The sequence below is a fragment of the Paroedura picta genome, chromosome 3 (genome assembly GCF_049243985.1).
Source record: "Paroedura picta isolate Pp20150507F chromosome 3, Ppicta_v3.0, whole genome shotgun sequence".
NCBI lineage: Eukaryota > Metazoa > Chordata > Lepidosauria > Squamata > Gekkonidae > Paroedura > Paroedura picta.
Window position 1 is genome coordinate 58,988,682 of NC_135371.1, and position 17,435 is coordinate 59,006,116.

Here is a 17,435-nt window from a genome sequence, read left to right on the forward strand (position 1 = left end):
GTTTTGCCATTGTAGGAGCAAAAGAAACCCTGAATGTAGACTTTTTATACCCAAGAGCAATAGGCAGCCTAAGAGCTTGGTCTGGCACAAGTTGCCCATGAAAAATGAAATAGGAAGAACTTTTTTTCTATATCCCATATACTTTTCCCTATGAGGAACTACAACAGTCATGTTTCAATTGTGCAACAAAGCACCTCATAGTTCTCTGAGTGTGCTTCTGATCTGCTAATGTGGTAGCCCTGCAATTCATTTTTGAAGTGCATCCCTATTAATGCACTAACCCAAACAAATCCTGACATGCACTGCCCCCCCCCCCCCCGCCCGCTCAGATCACAGGAAGCAGGCTAGAAATACAGTGGTAACTTTGTCCCCAGGGTTGGAGGACTAGAAATTGAGAAAATGTAGAAAGAAAAGTTCAGCGGCTGTCTTCTGGAATGTTCAGTTTGGAGGTAGAACAGCTGTAATTGTGTACAGAAATTCTGTTTTTTTATCATGTGCTTTTCTTAAAAAAAAAAAAAAAAAAGCTGCATGTGGTACTAGAATCGAAGCTAGCTGTTCTACTGCCAACCCAATACAGCTACCCTCTGAAACTATGTAGAGATGCTGTGTCAAGGGTAGGGAAAGATTAGCTATCTTCAACATGCTGCTACATGCTGTGCCCTGGCAGGAGGCACATGCACCATTGCACATATGTTTTCAATATGGATGGTGCAGGTGAGGCAGAGATGCATATTATACTGTAGATGCCTCAAATAATGATTAATTTCTTATAGAAATCTAGTACAGCTCACAGGTCTACTGCAAAAATAAAGAAAAAAGGAAAGTGGCACCGATACAACATTTTAATGGTATTCATTAAGTCTTGCCTTTAAACAAACAAAAGAACCTGTGCTACAACACATTATAATACATTGTCTGTTTCAAACACTTACGTGGTTACATAGGAAACACTGCAATATGTAAACACTTTTTAAGACACACCCAAGTCACCATTTAATACTGTGGTTGCCATTTTGTTGACGGCTCTCAGCAGTGAGTTCAGATTAGCAGCGGTCTTTGAAATGTAGGCTTGATGGGCCAGCCTTTGAGTCAGTTTTGCAACACTTCATAGGCTCATAGGCATATGCTGGGGCCCTTCCCTCAAAAAAAAAAAAAAAAAGGAACCTCTCTCTGGAAACAATGGTCTACTGGGGACTTTGAGGTAGCTCCACCTTCTCTCTCCTAAACCTGGGAGGAGAATTATTCATTCAGAGGCAAGAGGTGGCTGCCTGCAGGCTGGGGGAAAATTGTTCCCTAAGCTTCATGCTTTGGACTGGTTTTAGAAGCCGCATAGCAAAACTATACAGAAGGTATTATATTTTTTTACTGAATTGCTTTATAGAACTAAATGTGTGCTTCTGACAGAGGTTTTAGCTTCTTTCATGAATAACTAAGGCCTTAACATAATCTCCCTCATAACTCTGCATGCTGTGCTTTTTCCAGAACATATTTTATAACTTAAAAAAGAGTTACTATAATAGCAATCATGATGTCCCTATTTCTAAGAGTCCTATGTGGGCTATTCTCAATTGTTGGGACTGAGGTGTTAAACCATTTGCAATGAGCTGGTTTCTCCAAAGTGATTGTCAGGCATCAGAATTAAACAATAATGTTTAACAAAAGCATCCATGTATGAAACACCTTGGTTAAAAACAGTTCAATCGGTATTATTCGCCAGGCTTTGCAGTCCTCCAGCAAACAAGGACAGGCATCACTAGTTTCTTCTGACCTTTAATAGAATATCTATGACATTTTGAAAATGGGCCGGGGGCTCCTTCAGCTCTCCTGGCATCTAGGAGGCTGGTGTAGGGGTGGAAGAGTAGCAGGTCAGCATGGAGCACACACTTGGCCTCCTGATACCTTTCCTAGCTTGGGGAGTGGGAAGAGCAGTGGGGCTGGTGCAGAGCGAGGGCTCGGACTCCCACGGTCTTTCCTGGCCGGGTGGAGAAGAGTGGCGTGGCTGGCATGGAGTATGCAGTTGGCCTTCTGCCTCCTTCTGTGGTGTGCAGATTGGGAGTGAGAGAGGCATAGTCGGTGCTGAGCGTAGCTGGTTGCCTGTCTCCACCCTCACAGGGCGAATGGCTGGAATGGTGCGAGGCTGGATGGCCATTGCCAGGGAGGGCAGGGAATTGGGTGGGATGTGGCAGGGCACGGCAGAGAGCATATGGATGGCTGTCCCCAGCTCCCAGCCTGACCTGATGGTGGCTTGTCCTCCTTATGCATGTGAAGTGGGGAAGAGACTTTGGAGGATGCAGCAGCCCTCTGATTGGCCCTCACTGGGAGAGGGCCATTGCCCTATTGGGGGGGATGTCTCTCAGTGAGAGCCAATCAAGACTGGCATGTTGTCGGAAGGATCATGCACATTTTATGTGGTATAATATTCAAAATTCTGGACTTCTTTAAACTTTGGAAAGAAGTAAATAAGGGAATGTATGCTAGTGCCCAGGGTTGCTGGGACTGAACAGGTCAAGAGCTGGCAACTGTTAAGGAGGTTCACCCAGTAAACAGTGTTGCCTTTGGGGATTTTGCACAGCTAGAGCTACCAGCTATGATTTGAGAGATTTCTAAACATCTGAGGGCAGTGTTTGGAGAGGGGAAGAAGCAGATCAGGGGTGTGATGCCATACTGTCCACCCTCCAAAGCTGCCATTTTTCCCCAGTATAACTCATCTTTAGTCTGGAGATGAGTTTAATGCTGGGAAACACTCTAACCCCACCTGGAGGTTGGCAACTTTAGAAACAGCACATGGCCTAACTAGGCTAGTGTTGCTAAGTGCTGCCTCCAACCTTCCCATGTTCTTTGAAAAGTAAGAATGCTACACGGATTTCCTTGTGAGGATGTAGGGGGCTCAGGGACCATGCTTACTGACAGGACTCTCTACTACTGTCCTACACTGATATATTTATGGGGCCAAGGAGCTCCTCAGAAATCTAGATCCAACCATGAAGAGACTTTCTCCCTTTGTACCTTTCATCGTCTCCTCTTCCTGAGAATGGGTTTACACAGAACTGTTTTCCATGTTGATAACATAGTGGAGAAAATATTTTATGTTAGGGTTTATGTGTGTTAGCACTCAACTCCCACCTTCACTCCATAGCTGTGCTTCTTATTGGCTGCGTTCATCTTGTTTGTCTTACTCCAGCCAAAGTTTTATTTATCAATCTTCTGAGGATTCTGTAACAGGAAGTCTTGCTTCAATCCCTCATGGTTTCAAATGAATAGAAGTGAATTTGATCACCCAAGAATGACAGTGAATTTAGTGCCCCAAATTGGAAATTATATGTATTGATATATAGGCTACACAGTTTACTGTAGTTGCTTACACCAGACAATAACTGGCAGCAGCATTCTCAACAGCAATGGTTTATACCCAAAAGTTCAGCACCATTTTTGGCTTTTCTGTGTGAAGATTTCTACGGAAGTCCTCCAGCATCTATGATAGTTTCTCCTTGTTCTCAGAAATCCTGATGGGCTTCCATAGAACAACACATCCAGAAGGAGTCAGAGCTTTAATACAGCTACTTGTATGAATGGGACTGATATTATTAAATATAATAATTCAGTGAGCACAACAAATATTTGTAGTAGTGTTGAACAGGGTTTTATTTTAAAAGCCTTTGGTATTGCAGTTAAACAGCTAGGCCCTGCCCACAGTTCAAGGAAAAACCTCATTAACCCTAATATGAATGGGGTAACAGGACACCAGTTACTTGGAGGACAGAAACAGTACATAGCTAGGTCATGCTCTGCACTGGCTGCACCATGAGTACCTCTTCTACACATGCCTGGATAAGAAGCAAGTCTCAAAAGATAGTCCTGCCCCTGCAGTGGGCAGGAGGAGTGGAGTGGATGAGGAACCCGCAAGGCAGGCCAGGTGTTTTCTAAGAAGAGGATTCTAACAACAACGGTGTGCCACCTGGGCAGGGAGTTCAGAATATTTTTTTAAAAAGAAAAAGGACACCCTGCCAGCCAGCTGAGAGCCAGGCTACACGTAAACAAAAGCTCAGTCGTCCGAGCAATGGGTGTGTCTCCCTGCAATCTCATGGAGCTAAGTTATCAGAGAGGTTCTATCATAGTTGTCTTTCTTTAGATCCCCAGAATCCTTTGGAGGCTAGGATACACTTCCTATTTGGAAGATTTGGCACCAGAACAGAATTTACCTGCCGTTTCCAGGGGCAAAGAAGCAAGGCCTGTTCCTCTAACAATGTTTAGAAATGGCAAGAATCTGCTGTGGTAGGCAATTTTGAGAACCGCAATTCTTACAAAACTTCAGTGTAAACAGCAAAGCAGCAGAGACCACCCTTCCCAACCCAATCTGCACAGGCAAGGGCTTCTGTTTTGCCTGTCTGCAGCCCCTACCCAGGCCTTGACCAAGGTCTCTCCTGCACAGAGTCAACATGAGCCCTATTGAAATGCAGAGAAATTGAGGTACTGAACCTAAGGAGTGTAAATTGCTTCCTTGTCATTGGCAGTTGCCTGTGTTTCTTCTTACATTTAACTTTATCTTGTACTTAAGTGATCTCTCTCTCTCTGTTTGCCTTCATTGACCATTCCATCATGAGCTCTCAGTCCAAATCACCTTCTGTTTACTGGAGTTTTCCTTTTCCTTTCTACAGTCTAGGCAGTTGGTGACAAAGACTTCCTAGGTGGTTGGTCCAAACAGTGGCATTCTCATAGAGGAACACAGACATCTTTCGACAGAGAAAATGGTGGTTTCTTCAGTTTGCTATTATTGCCATTCAGAACTTCTGTTTATCTTTTCTTCCTCCTCCAGCCTGCATCATCCTCTGATCATTCTGTCCCATGGTGATGAAATGGATCTTTTGTGTTTTGAGGCAGAATGCCACAGAATATGAGTTGCTCAGGAATACAGCAGGAGAACCTGTTGCCTTCATGTTCCTAGGAACATCTGATTGTCAGCTGGGAGAAACAGTCTGATGGACCATTATGCTGGTCAAGAAGGGGTCTTCTTATGTTCTTCTTCTACTCCCCAAACTTCGTTCTCAGACACTGGGAGCGTTAGTTCCAGGAAGTTCCTTTCTTCTTAAGGAACTGCCTTTGCAAATCAACATAGGATAACAACTATTTAAATTTGGGGCTGTTTACCCCCAAGCCTGTGTGTCTCCCTAGTTCTTTTTATGTATTGTTTAATGAGATTCTGTCCCATCTGTTCAATCTGTAGCACCTAGTATTCTTGTAAAGTCTGTGGCAGTTTCTCCTTCCTCCTTCCTCTAATAGCAGAAGCATTGTACTGTTTGTTAGGGGAAAGTTTTAAGGGTGGGATAGTACAATAGTACAGTAGCTTGTGTGTAAGAGAGGAAGATGAATATGAATATTCAGTCTTTATAGAATGCTGTCATGTCTCCCAAAGGATCAGGCAGAGAATCCATCTTGTTTGAGTAGTGTCTCTGCCTTATAAAGGAAACCTTTCATAGGTGCACACTTAAGCCTCCTGAAGTTTTCTCTGAGGTGACGCTGGACTTCAGGAGTATAGATCGGTTCTCTGTTCTCACAAGTCAGTTTCCCTTTCCTTGGGAGAAGATTGTCCAATAAACAGATGCAGTTTTGTTTTGGGTAATGTGGAACAAATTTTAAAGGCCCATTAGGAAGAAAAAGGCATGTGTTCATAATAGGAAGACTGCCCAAAGGCAGCATACACTCACTGGCAGAAAACACAGGGCACTCACAAGGAGGAGGTTGTGGAATCTACCACTTCACGGCCATTGCACACTGTTGGGACATACTGAGAAGATGACCCTGTGGGAGGAAGAAATAGGGGAAGATTTAGAAAAAGAATAGCTGTTGAGAATCCCATGTTTACGTGTTATAAATATCACCCAACCTACCTGGTGAGGGTAACACCCTTCTAAGCCCATTGATTCAATGGAGTTCAGTTTGAGACTACACTGTGATTTACCATGTACCGTTAACAACGCCATATTTTCAAAAGCAATCCTAGTACTAAATGCTGTATATTCTGTATATTAACAAATGCTATGGACTATTAGCATGAATGCATTAAAATATTCCTTCCAGATAGAAAACTAGCACATCAGGTAGGAAGATTCTGCTGAAGTCACTTGCCTCTTGCACTGCTGTCCTATTTTACAGAGAGTTTGACATAAGACGTGAATGGGAAAAAAATTGGTTCATCATCTGCAATCTGAATGTTTTCTATCCATTCTACCACATATACAACAGCATGTACATATTCCACACCACCCTTTATCCATCAGCATTGACTGCAGACTATCTAGAGATGCATGGGCTTAGTACAGAGGACCAGATTCAGGATCTTTCAGAAGCTTGGTGAGTGCCTGAGCAGAGGGTTTCTAATGACGGGTGACAGGCTTTGGTGCCACATGCTGTAGTTACTTTGATCAAGGGTTAGAAACAAAATTTATGGTGGTGGGGAAGTGCTCTCAAGTCACAGCTGACTTTTGGCAACCCAGAAAATTTCTGAGACAAGACCCATTCAGGGGTGGTTTGCCATTGCCTGCTTCTTCTTAGCAATCCTGACATTCCTTGACAACATCACATCCAAGTACTAACCAGGGATGACTCTGCATGACTTCTGAGATCTGATGAGATTGGGCAGGCCTAGGTCATCCACATAGGGTAAATACATATAGGTTATAAAATCCATACTTAAATATGCAATCGGAGTTGGCTGTGTACAGAATTTTGGATTCACTTTTTTAAAAAAAATCACAGAATGGACACAGCTTTGCCTTTACTAAAGGTAGCCTGATGTCACGCACTACCAGTGCCATCCTAAGCAGAGTAACCTTCTAATCTAAAGCCATTGGACTCAGTGGGTTAGTCTGCTCAGGATGGAGCTGTACCTTTATCACTGCATCTGTGATTCCCCTACTGTACTTGGTCTGAGCCAAGAAGGGTCTTATGTTTAAAAGTATGACAAGCTTTTGTCCTTTTACAGATTAGATAGAGACAGCAGAGGGAATAGCAGGAGGAGAAAAGGCCATGATATGGCTGGCATTCCTGATGACTAAGAAACTTAAGCCTGGTTCAGTCTGGCCATCCAACTGCATGCAAGGGGAGACTGTATTATGAATAATCCTCTCAATACACACAGTTGCCATTTTGTGTTCATAGTTCACATGCATATTCTCCAGTTTTGGTACATTTAAATATGTATCCTCAAAATCTGGATTTGTAATCATGTGCATCAAAGCTGGAAAACTATATGTGCTGCCCCATTCACACAAAATGGTGACCATGTGCATCAAGAGCATTCTGCAAGTATAATTTCACCTTACGTTTTGTGAGACTGCCAGAAATGTAACAATTGAACAGGGCTACAGTAGAACCTGTCGTTACCCATATTTATATTTTATGTTTTATCAGGAAGCATTTGCACCTTTTCGAAAACACTGCAACCTGAACCAGGTGTAGAATTTTCAGTTGCATCCCCACCACTGAGTAATTCTTTTTCAATATCAGCATTGTAGTTCAGCTGCAGGTTAAGTGAATTTGTCACAATGAGAACGAACACAGTGCAGGAAGAAGCTTCCCTGTAACTCACCGTGCGAACTTGCCGCAGTCACGCTAAAACGGTTGGTGGAGACCCGATGACTAGCTACGTTCTTCTGCGGCTGGAAGAGGATGATATGAAGCTTAGGCGTAAAGAGGCAGCCAAGGACCACAGTGCCACTCAGACTAACCGAGATGCACATAGTAGTGGTCTGAACCTGTGGTCAAGAAGAAGAATGTCAATTCTGCAGATAGGGAGAGAGATGGAAATGCATATATGCTCTGCCAACAACTACCTCAGCACAGGATACATCACCAGCTGGCAGAAGAAGGCATGAGGAGCATGTCATTCTAGGACAAAAAAAGGTATAAGCTTCTTCTATGAGCCCATTCTTCAAAATGTAGGCCTACAGGCTATGTATCACAGCAAATTTAAAAAAAAATAGTTCCCTCCCCTTCCTTGTACCTGCCTCAAAATCTTCCATTTCCTTGGTTTTAGATGTATATGTATGCATTTGGAAGGGGGGAAAAAGTTTCCTGGGGCTGACTTCTATAATATGGAGGCAAAAGTATTGATACTAAGTTACTGCTGGAAACATTGGTTGTTTTTTTAAACTTGGCTGTATAACAACATCCGTGTGCACTGCATATCAGTGTGCATGGCACTGTACAGAGTTACAGGAATCTGAATTGGTGATGACTAATTCTTAAAGAGATCTTGGGGCTGTGGGGGAAAGTCTCATGAAAATGTCAACTCAGTATTCAGTCTAGGGAAAAATTCTATACTAGTGATCATTAGAAAAGGGATTGAAAACAAAGTCAGTATTGAAATAGCCTTTTATAGATCTATGGTATACCACACTGTAATAAAATGTATGGTATTAGTCACCAAATCTCAGTCAATAGGCAATTAACATCTTCATTTGCAGAACTAGCACAAGGAAAAGTACCAATATTGATTCATGAATGAATTTTCCATCTTTTCCAGAAGCCTCAAGCAGGGTGGTAGTAGGAAGTGGGATCTACTGTTAATTGAAAACAATGCACATAGACAGGAATCTAAACCCTGTGAGTATGTGAGGTTTTTTTTCTATGTGATTCTCAAGCAGTGATAGGACATCAGTTTTTAAGAAAAGACAAAACATAAAGGTAAGAGGGCAAAAAACTTGACCCAACACCTGATATCCCCATCACTAAGTTCACTGTAAAACTGATTTCTGCATTTTTCTCCCATCTCACTTCAGATTTCAGCCAACCAAATAAGATGATGGGGGAAGTATCTCCTCTCCTCCAAACACTCCATTTTGGTTTAGTGATACAACCCCTACCAATGTTGTTAATTGCCTATAAAATGGAATAGGTTCTCTTATCTCCTTAGATTTTGGCAGGGAGGATCCCTGGAGTGAGGATCCCTTGAGTTCAGAGGATTTCATCTTTGGGGGGAGGAAACAATGGAAATAAGAGAAGAATACAATAAAGTCAGTGAACTATAATCACTGTTATAAAGATACAAATTTTAAAAACTGCCATGAACTGAAAGTAAACATTCCTACAGATTGTGCCATTAGACTACAGCTGCTTATTAAATACCAACAAATAACAACTGGGTAATCAAGAACAAGGGTTTAAAGACAAAGATGTTAATAAGTGGGTAGTTAGGCAAAATATAAAATAACAAATTGGTTTCATATTCAGTAGTGTCTGGGAAGAATTGAGAGAGTCAATTGCTTCCATTCTTGAATTGCTAAGAAAATTAATATATTGTCAGCTCACCAACATACTTATTTTTTTTAGTGTTTTGCCTTCAACCATACCTTCTCCATACTGACAGAAATTGAATCCAAGAATGTATATACAATAGTTGAGAAATATGAAGTGAAATTTACAACAAAGACTCAAATTGTCAAATTTAGCTGACCATGAAAATACAGCATAGTATCCCCCCAAATACTTTAGACTGAATAATTCATATATTTTGGCAATAACTTTACTAAGGACACCCTCTGATTATTATAACAATGACAGCCACCAAGATTAAGTTGTTCGTATGTTTTAAGCATTCATATATGCAGCTCTCAATTCTTATGTAAATTGTACTATACTAAGCTGAACAATTATTTCTTATCACATCTTGAAAAATCCTCTCTACATGTTTCTAGAGCTTGTGCAAATCCAGTTCAGTAGTAATTCAATCAATGTGCCATTATGCTCAGGCCTCTACCATCTGTGCTCTAAGAGAGTGCTCAGCAGTGAATATCTACCTCAAAAATTTAGCACCTGCAGCTGTAGAAACATGCTGCATGGGAAGGAAGGGATCAGAAGGGGAAGTTCAAGTCCCCTATCTGGATGGGTTGCAGCTACAACCTGCACTGGCCATCAGGAATTTGGGGGTGACCTTTGATGCCTCCCTTTCTATGGAGACAAAATTCACTAAACTGGCTCATCAGGTGTTTTTCCATCTACACCAGGTGAAGCTACTAGTGTCCTATCTGGACCCAGAACACCTAGCCATAGTGATCCATGCAATGGTCACCTTCAGCCTAGATTACTGTAACTCACTCTTTGCGGGCCTACCCCGACCTGGAAATTACAATTGGTCCAAAATGTGTCTACTTGGGTCTTTACAAGAACCCATGGAAAGTCCACATTCGACCTGTTCTTCAGCAGCTGCGTTGGTTGCCGGTTGAATCTTGGATCAAGTTCAAGGTGTTGGTTTTAATCTTCAAGGCCTTATGTGGCCTGGAACCTGTGTATCTTAAGAACAATTTCTCTGTGACTTTGGACTCTGGACTTCTGAAACTCTGCCTCAGAACCTTGCCATTCTTTGCGAGTATATTGTGTTAGCGATATTTCACAATGTTCTTATTTTTCACTGCTGAGTATATTCATTATCTATGAGTACCTCAATAAATACTATATTTTTAAAAAATCTTTGTCTTGAACAAGCTAAACCAAAACCTGCATCTTGCCTTACTCGTGCTACCCTACCAAAAACTCTTCTGCTTCATGGGTTCTTGGATCTGGGTTGGGTCAAGATTTCTGTTCAACCCCTGAGAGACCTCAAGACTGCCTCTGGGTCTTGAATGCCTTGAGGACCCTCCAGAGGTGGTGGCAGTACTACCTTACAGAGAGGTTGGCTTATTTAACTTCCTTGATTTTGTAATTCTGTTTTGACACTTTTGTGGACACTCACATAGTTGAGGCCTGTGGACTTGGTCTCAGCTAAGCGGGTTGTGACTACACTGGGCCTCAGTTGTCACTAATGTGTCCTGCTCTCAGCACCTCAGTGAAACCTCTTTCTTGTTTCCTATGAACTGTGAAACTTTGAAGACCAGACAGTAGGCAGTAACAATGGAATGTCCTTTCCATTATCTACATGGGAAACTCCATTAATCCAGTACCAAGTTGGGAGAGGTAAAGGGGCAGTAGGAGTGTTTCTACTGTCCTCTTCCCAGGCTCAGCAAATTCAGACCTGGATGGGAAGATCAGTAGGCAGAGCCTCTCATTCACTTGGTCTCAGCAGAATTCAGTGGACCAAAAGGCTAACATTTTAAAACAGGCTTGCAGGGAGTGCAAAAGAGAACACAACAATTTCTGGGGTACATTAAATTGGGATATACTCAAGATTAAACAAGATAAAATGGCAACAAAAATTGTGACCAGATCTGCAGTTTTTTTCACATTACTAGTAACTTCAGGAGACAGGATCCTCACACACTTGTCATCACCCTGATTTAAACACGCTTGCTAAACCTCTTATTTTGCCTGTGGTGAAAAATATGCAGGTCTACTTCAGGATACCTATATTTTCTCTCAGGTGGTAAATCAGTTTTGTTTTTGTGTTTGTATATCTCAGTGTGTGTGAAAGAGAGAGGGAGTGAGAACAAGGATTAAATCAGGGTAATGGCATAGCTTGGATGGTTTAATATTCCCCTGCTGCCGCCATAGCCCCAGGGTCCTATTGTTAATTCGACACATAGAAGCCAGATAAATCTTCTTTAGTTTCATATAACTGCATACATTCAGATGATATAGCCAGGCTTATTACTTTACTATCAAGCACTGAGGGACCCATTTACAGTTAAGTATGATAGTCTTTTGTCTATCCTACATAGATGATTTATTGATTCATTGTATGGCAGAGTTGCACACAGGAACCATATAATTATATAAAATATGTTCCACATAAAGTATGGAAGATGGCTAATAGAATACAAACAGGCCTTGGCAGTTCTGCAGAACTATTGTTTAAAAGAGACAAAAGACCAGGTCCCAAATGTGATTGTGGTACAGCCTGCCAAACTATTTCCCATCTATCACAGGAATGTGAGCTTTCCAGGGAGATGTGATGAAGCTCTTTGTACTCTCCCCAGCTGCAATTGAATGGATTGAAAACTTAAATATTTGTATTTAGGGGGATTTCCCAATCAGTCTGCATAACTGTTGTACCTACACAGACGAGACCTAACTCTAATAGCATACTGTTCCCTCCAAAAAGTGGGAATTTACACACACACACACACACAAAAGATTTCCAGACAACTTGGCTGAATCCTTTTCAAGCCCTGAATATGCCATTCATTCACCCATCCAATGAAGTTTAAACAATGGAGTTGTAATGTACAAAACAGTCAAGAAGTAGCAACTAGTTCGTAACCTAAGCAACCCAATACATTATGACCAGAAAGGGAAAAAGAGATTAGGATACTATAGCAAATGCATGAAGTCTGAAGTCAAGTAGAAAAGCCTCATATAAGAGATATAAAGTGAACATCTCTAGAGCTCAAAAAAATATGGGTCTGGAGAACTAGCAGTCCTGAGGTGAATTAATGCTATCACCAGGCCAGGTAAACTATAATGAGTAGAGATGTAAAGGCACAGGAAAACAACTAGGATTCACCTTGCCGTTTCTTCCAGTTTGGGAGGTCTCTGGGAAGGGGGGGCGAAAGAAATCTTATGAAATATTTTATCTTTGAGAATGAATGAAGTGCATCTTAGACCAAGGTTTTCACACTTAAAATGTACAACATGAAAAGATCTGAGAACTTAAAAAATGTTATTCAGTAGAAACACTGGGAAATTCTAGAGAGTACTGGAAAAAACCCACAAAATATTTTCTCTGTTGGAGTGAGAAAACTTTGTCTTAAAAGGTATTTCACACTTTCCAAGTACATAGCATGAAAAAGTCATTAAAACGATTTCAATTTTTTTCCAATAAAAACTTGAAATATTATGGAAAAAACTCTGAAAACTGGAGGGAGATTTTTTTCCTGTTGAAATGAGTGAAGTGAAAGAATGTTTTACTCAAAATGAGTAGTATGAACATTTTAATGTAAGAATATAGATAGCCTTGAAGAATGATTATTCCTAGACATATTGCAGACCTATATATTTTCAAGAATATATTGTGTTTAAATGCAAATAATTCCATCAACTAATGTATTTATGATAATACATTATTAAAGAGTTCAGTGTTTTCAATGTTATAAAGTTTAACTTAATATTCTAATATGCTGATAGTTCTATGTATTATGATTGTGTGAGTTCCTTTCCAAATAACACTCCTCCTTTAGTTTACTATTGAATTGCCTTTCAGTCTTCAGGTTTTATTTTTTCTACCTCTCAGATAGCAAAAATGAAGATACATAAGTAATAGTAGCATAAGTTATAGCAGTTTGAACTGTCTTTCAAATATTGGATATACTTGCAGATTTTCTAATAGAAAACTAAGAGATTTGTAAAAAGGCAAATTTTACAGTATAAGTAATATATAAATGATAACTTTTATATGGTTAAATCAGTTATAGAATTTAGGTTGGATCGGTAGCATATATTTCAATTTATCCCAAAATCCGTGTGGGTTTTCTCAGAGAGTGGGAGGAAAACAGGGCCTCCAAGGCTTCACGTTTTCAAGAGACTTTACATTTCTACTAGTGATTCACAGCTGGTGGCAACTTGTGATGATGGGGAAAAAGTCTAACTCCACCAAGGAACTCAATCCCAAAAGGAATCTTTATCCAGATCTCCTTGTGTAATACTCAAGGAAGTTATAAGCACTGCATATGAAGTTGTGAGCTCCAGCTTGGGAAATTTCTGGGCAATTGGGGCCTGGGCCTGGGCAGGGCAGAGTCTGGGGATAGGTGGAAGTTCTGTGACAAAGCTCAAATGCTAAGAAGAAGGGATACACTAATATATATATGTATGAGTGTATATAGTATATAAATATACATACATACTGAGAAAGAGGAAAAGAATACAAGACGTATATGGTTTGGGACTAACTAACATATTGAAGGACCACCTACTGCCCAACCAGTATGGTATCTTTGGAAGTTGTGCTTCTGGTACCCCATCTTATGAACTTAAGCAGGTGGCAACCTGAGAGAGGGCAGCCAAGTTCTGGAACTCGTCATGAAGATTCATTTGTTTTCTTCTGTTTCCATTTGCTGTTTCATTCGGCATTCTCTTGACTCCTCCTTCTTAACCCATGTTTCAATTGCTGTTTTTATGTCTTTGAATTTTAACTCTGTTTTTCATTGTTTTAATAAGGTGCATGTTTTCTTGGAAGGCTTATTTTAATGGCTTTAAAATGTCCCTTAATTATATATGTTCTAAGTGGCCCACCATCATCTCAAGAGGGCAGAAAGGTGGGATATACGATTTGTAAAATGAGAGAAGTAATGAAATCAGTACTGAGGTGGCACCTGGTGCTGAGACAATGTTATTTAAATGAGATGTCAGATGCCTATAGGGCAAGAGCCTCACCCACTTTCTTAAAATATTTGGGGCACTAGGGAAGGTGTTGGGCGCCATGTTGGAACCTCTTCTCTGTCGTGTGTGTGTTATGATAGCAATAGCCGTGGGGGGCACACTATGGAAGCAGAGAGGTAATTGAAGTGTAAATTCAGCTGCAGAGCAATTCAATTGATAGGTGAGGCGATGTTGCCTAGTAACTACCTGGGGCCTAGAACTTTCTTCTTCTACTTTCTGCTTTGTTCGCTTACTCCTTTTATGCTTGCTGGTTTTACCTCAAACCAGGACAGATCTCTAAACTGTAAATATTCAGCTATTGTTCTGTGTACTTGAAAGTTAAGTCAGAGTTTTACTTCTTGAAAGAATCTTCAGCTGGACTCATTTTTAATTCTGCAAAACTGCAACATCTATCTTGGTACACCACAGGAAAAGCAGGACTTTTGGTACATCGGCCCTCTCTAGCCACTCCAGGACTTCCTTTTCCCCCTCCGGTTGCCAGCTCCAGGTTGGGAAATTCCTGGAGATTTGATGGGAGGAACCTGAGGAGGTGAAGGACTTCAATAGTATACAATGCCACAGAGTCCACCTTCCAGAGCAGCCATTTTCTTCAGGAGAACTGATCTCTATCACCTGAAGATCAGTTCTAATCCCATGAGATCTCTAACTACCACCTTGCAGTTGACAACCCTATTTTCCCCAAGAACTTTTGGTATATGTACAACACTCGTATTCAGTGGTTTGGGTTTTCTAACATGCTACTTATGGCTCTTCCCCAATGTAGCACTCAGCCCAGCTACCAGGAAAATGAGCAAGGTTAGTGCCTGGTACTCACATGCTTTCCAGCTTAAAACAGCCCCTACTCATGGGGGGGGGGGGCGGGGGAGTGGTGAGCCTCCTTGTAGAACTCATTGCAGGCTTGTCCTTTCCAACAGCCCTTCCCTCCACAGACTCGGTGCTCTTATCTCAGCTCCTGGGCAACTGCTGGGAGGAGGACAAACTCACCACAAAGAGTGTAAAACCAACTCAGCAGCCATACAGAAGAGAGCAATCTGGCGGCCACCGATTGGTGAGAGTAGAATTTTTTCTCCTCTTCACAGACAGGTGGTTCAACTTCTGGGTATGCAAAACCAAACTCTATCCACATTAGTATGTACTCTCCTGCCCTTGCCAACCCCTCACATTCAAAAGAATGGTATTTTGCCTTTGCAAAGAGGAATAGATTAACAAGCAGCAAGGAGAGACCATAAGGATGCCAGCCCAGAATTACTACTCATCTCCAAACTGCAGAGATCTGGAGACAATGGATCAATCGAATACCTTTACTGTCATAATAGGAAAGAAATGCTTTGGAGGGTAGACTCTAGAGCACTGTACCCTACTGATATCCCTCTTCTCCCTGGACTCTATCTCCAAATCTCCATGAGTTTGCCAACATGCACCTGACAACCCTACCCTCTTATACCTCACCAGTGGTCAGGGAGGACCTGGCAACCCAAAGAGGTCATGGTTTTGGACTGATGAACCTGATGGACCATCTACTTCCCTATGAAACTACCCAACCAGTATGGTCCTCTTGCAAGCCCGTGTCAAGAGCCCTTCCTTTGGAGATTAGTCAGGTGGCAACCTGGGAGAGGCCTTCTCAGTCATTGCACCAAAACTCTGGAACTCTCTTCCCAAGGAATTGCAGACCTCCTCCAGCAGAGGAAGCTTTTGGGGCTTTGTTTGACGTTCCCTTCATGAACCCTACATGTCCAATGTTTTAGTTGATGTGTTTATGTTTTTCTGTATATTTTCTCTCTGGTTTTAATTGTTTCAATGATGTGCTTCTTGCTGATTTAATGGTTTTAAAGATATGGTTTTATTACATGTGTTTTAATTTGTTTGCTACCAAGGGTTGCTGTTGGGAAGGCAGGAAAAAATAAATAGAATAGAATAAATAAAAATCATCAATTTTTTCCAAGTCAGGAGAATGGGGAATTGTAGGTTTCCTTTGTACTCTGAAATCTGAACCCATTCAGAAGCCAAAGGATCATCAGAAGAGGCCCGAAACAGGTTCCTGGATGTATTTACTGAGCACTCCTTGCCAGTTTCTCCCTCCCTTCTCGAAAATATAAAGTTCTGTTACTTTAAGAACTGTGGAGGGAAAGGTGATGGAGAGGGCTGGATTGCAAGCCCCCCCCCCCACTGGAGCAGAGTGTGCCTCATTTTTAATCAGGCTCCAATCCCACTCAAAACTGATGGAGGCCTTTGAAATTAGGTTTCTTCTGCCCTACAACACCTCACCCACCCCCTCAAAATCAGTGGCATCAAATTTGAATTTTCTAGAAGTTTTCCTTATGCTGCTAGATACAGGGAAGAAATGGCAATTTTGCATTGAATGGTACTGTTATTTTTTTCTTACATATTTCCTACCCTTCATTTATTTCTGACAATACTTATACTCCGCATTTCCCACAACATAGCTGGACTGCAATCAACAGCTTGTGACACGCCTCTTGGTACTTCAAATACTTTTGCCCATAAATGTTTAGAAACTCCTGTTTTTAAATTTGGGTGGAAACTGGAATAGTATATATATTGTCACCATGTTGTACACAATGAAGAGGTTTCTGCTCTTTTAGGTTCTATGAAATCAGAAGGGATCAAAATAATATTTGCATCCTGAGGCTTGGATCTGAGGTAAACCCCCGTTGATAGAAGAGATTCCCACAGGGCACAGAACTTTCTTACCTCCCTCCTCCTCCTCCTGCTGTAGTCCCAAGGTACTCCAGGAATAACAAGGTACCCCCCCCTCCCGGAATAGCATGAAGGGAGAGCTGAAGGTCTGCTGTTGTTGTTGTGATGTGTGTGCAGCAATACAAATAGAGGTTTTCAAAATGGGGAAATCTACAGCACGCCAGCTTTGCAGTAGTCCCATGATACTTATCCAGGCTGCTGCTCTCAGGCTTTTATGCGGAGCTGGCTTCTCACCAGAAATGAAGGAGGGGGAATTAAACCAGCTATGTTTAAACAGCTTTGTAGTGTATTTAGCTCTGGCATCTAAAGCTGTCTTGGGAGCGGAGGGCACAGAGGGCCCTGTCACTCTGCACTTCAGAAGGTAACGGCATAGCAGGATTTTCCCATTAGCCAAATGAAATCACAGCTCTGGC

General features: G+C 41.6%; 1 protein-coding gene across 3 annotated transcripts in view; it reads right to left on the reverse strand.

Moving 5' to 3' along the window:
• Nucleotides 1-509: 509 nt before the first annotated feature.
• Nucleotides 510-17,435, reverse strand: part of GRM2 (glutamate metabotropic receptor 2) — a 107,153-nt gene continuing 90,227 nt past the window's right edge. For all 3 annotated transcript variants that reach the window (XM_077325884.1, XM_077325885.1, XM_077325887.1), the window contains 2 exons: nt 7,586-7,751; nt 510-5,796 (listed from right to left, as the gene is read on the reverse strand). In XM_077325884.1, coding sequence (XP_077181999.1) covers nt 5,723-5,796; nt 7,586-7,751 — 240 coding nt within the window. In that variant the 3' untranslated portion in view covers nt 510-5,722. The remainder of the gene's footprint in view (nt 5,797-7,585; nt 7,752-17,435) is intronic.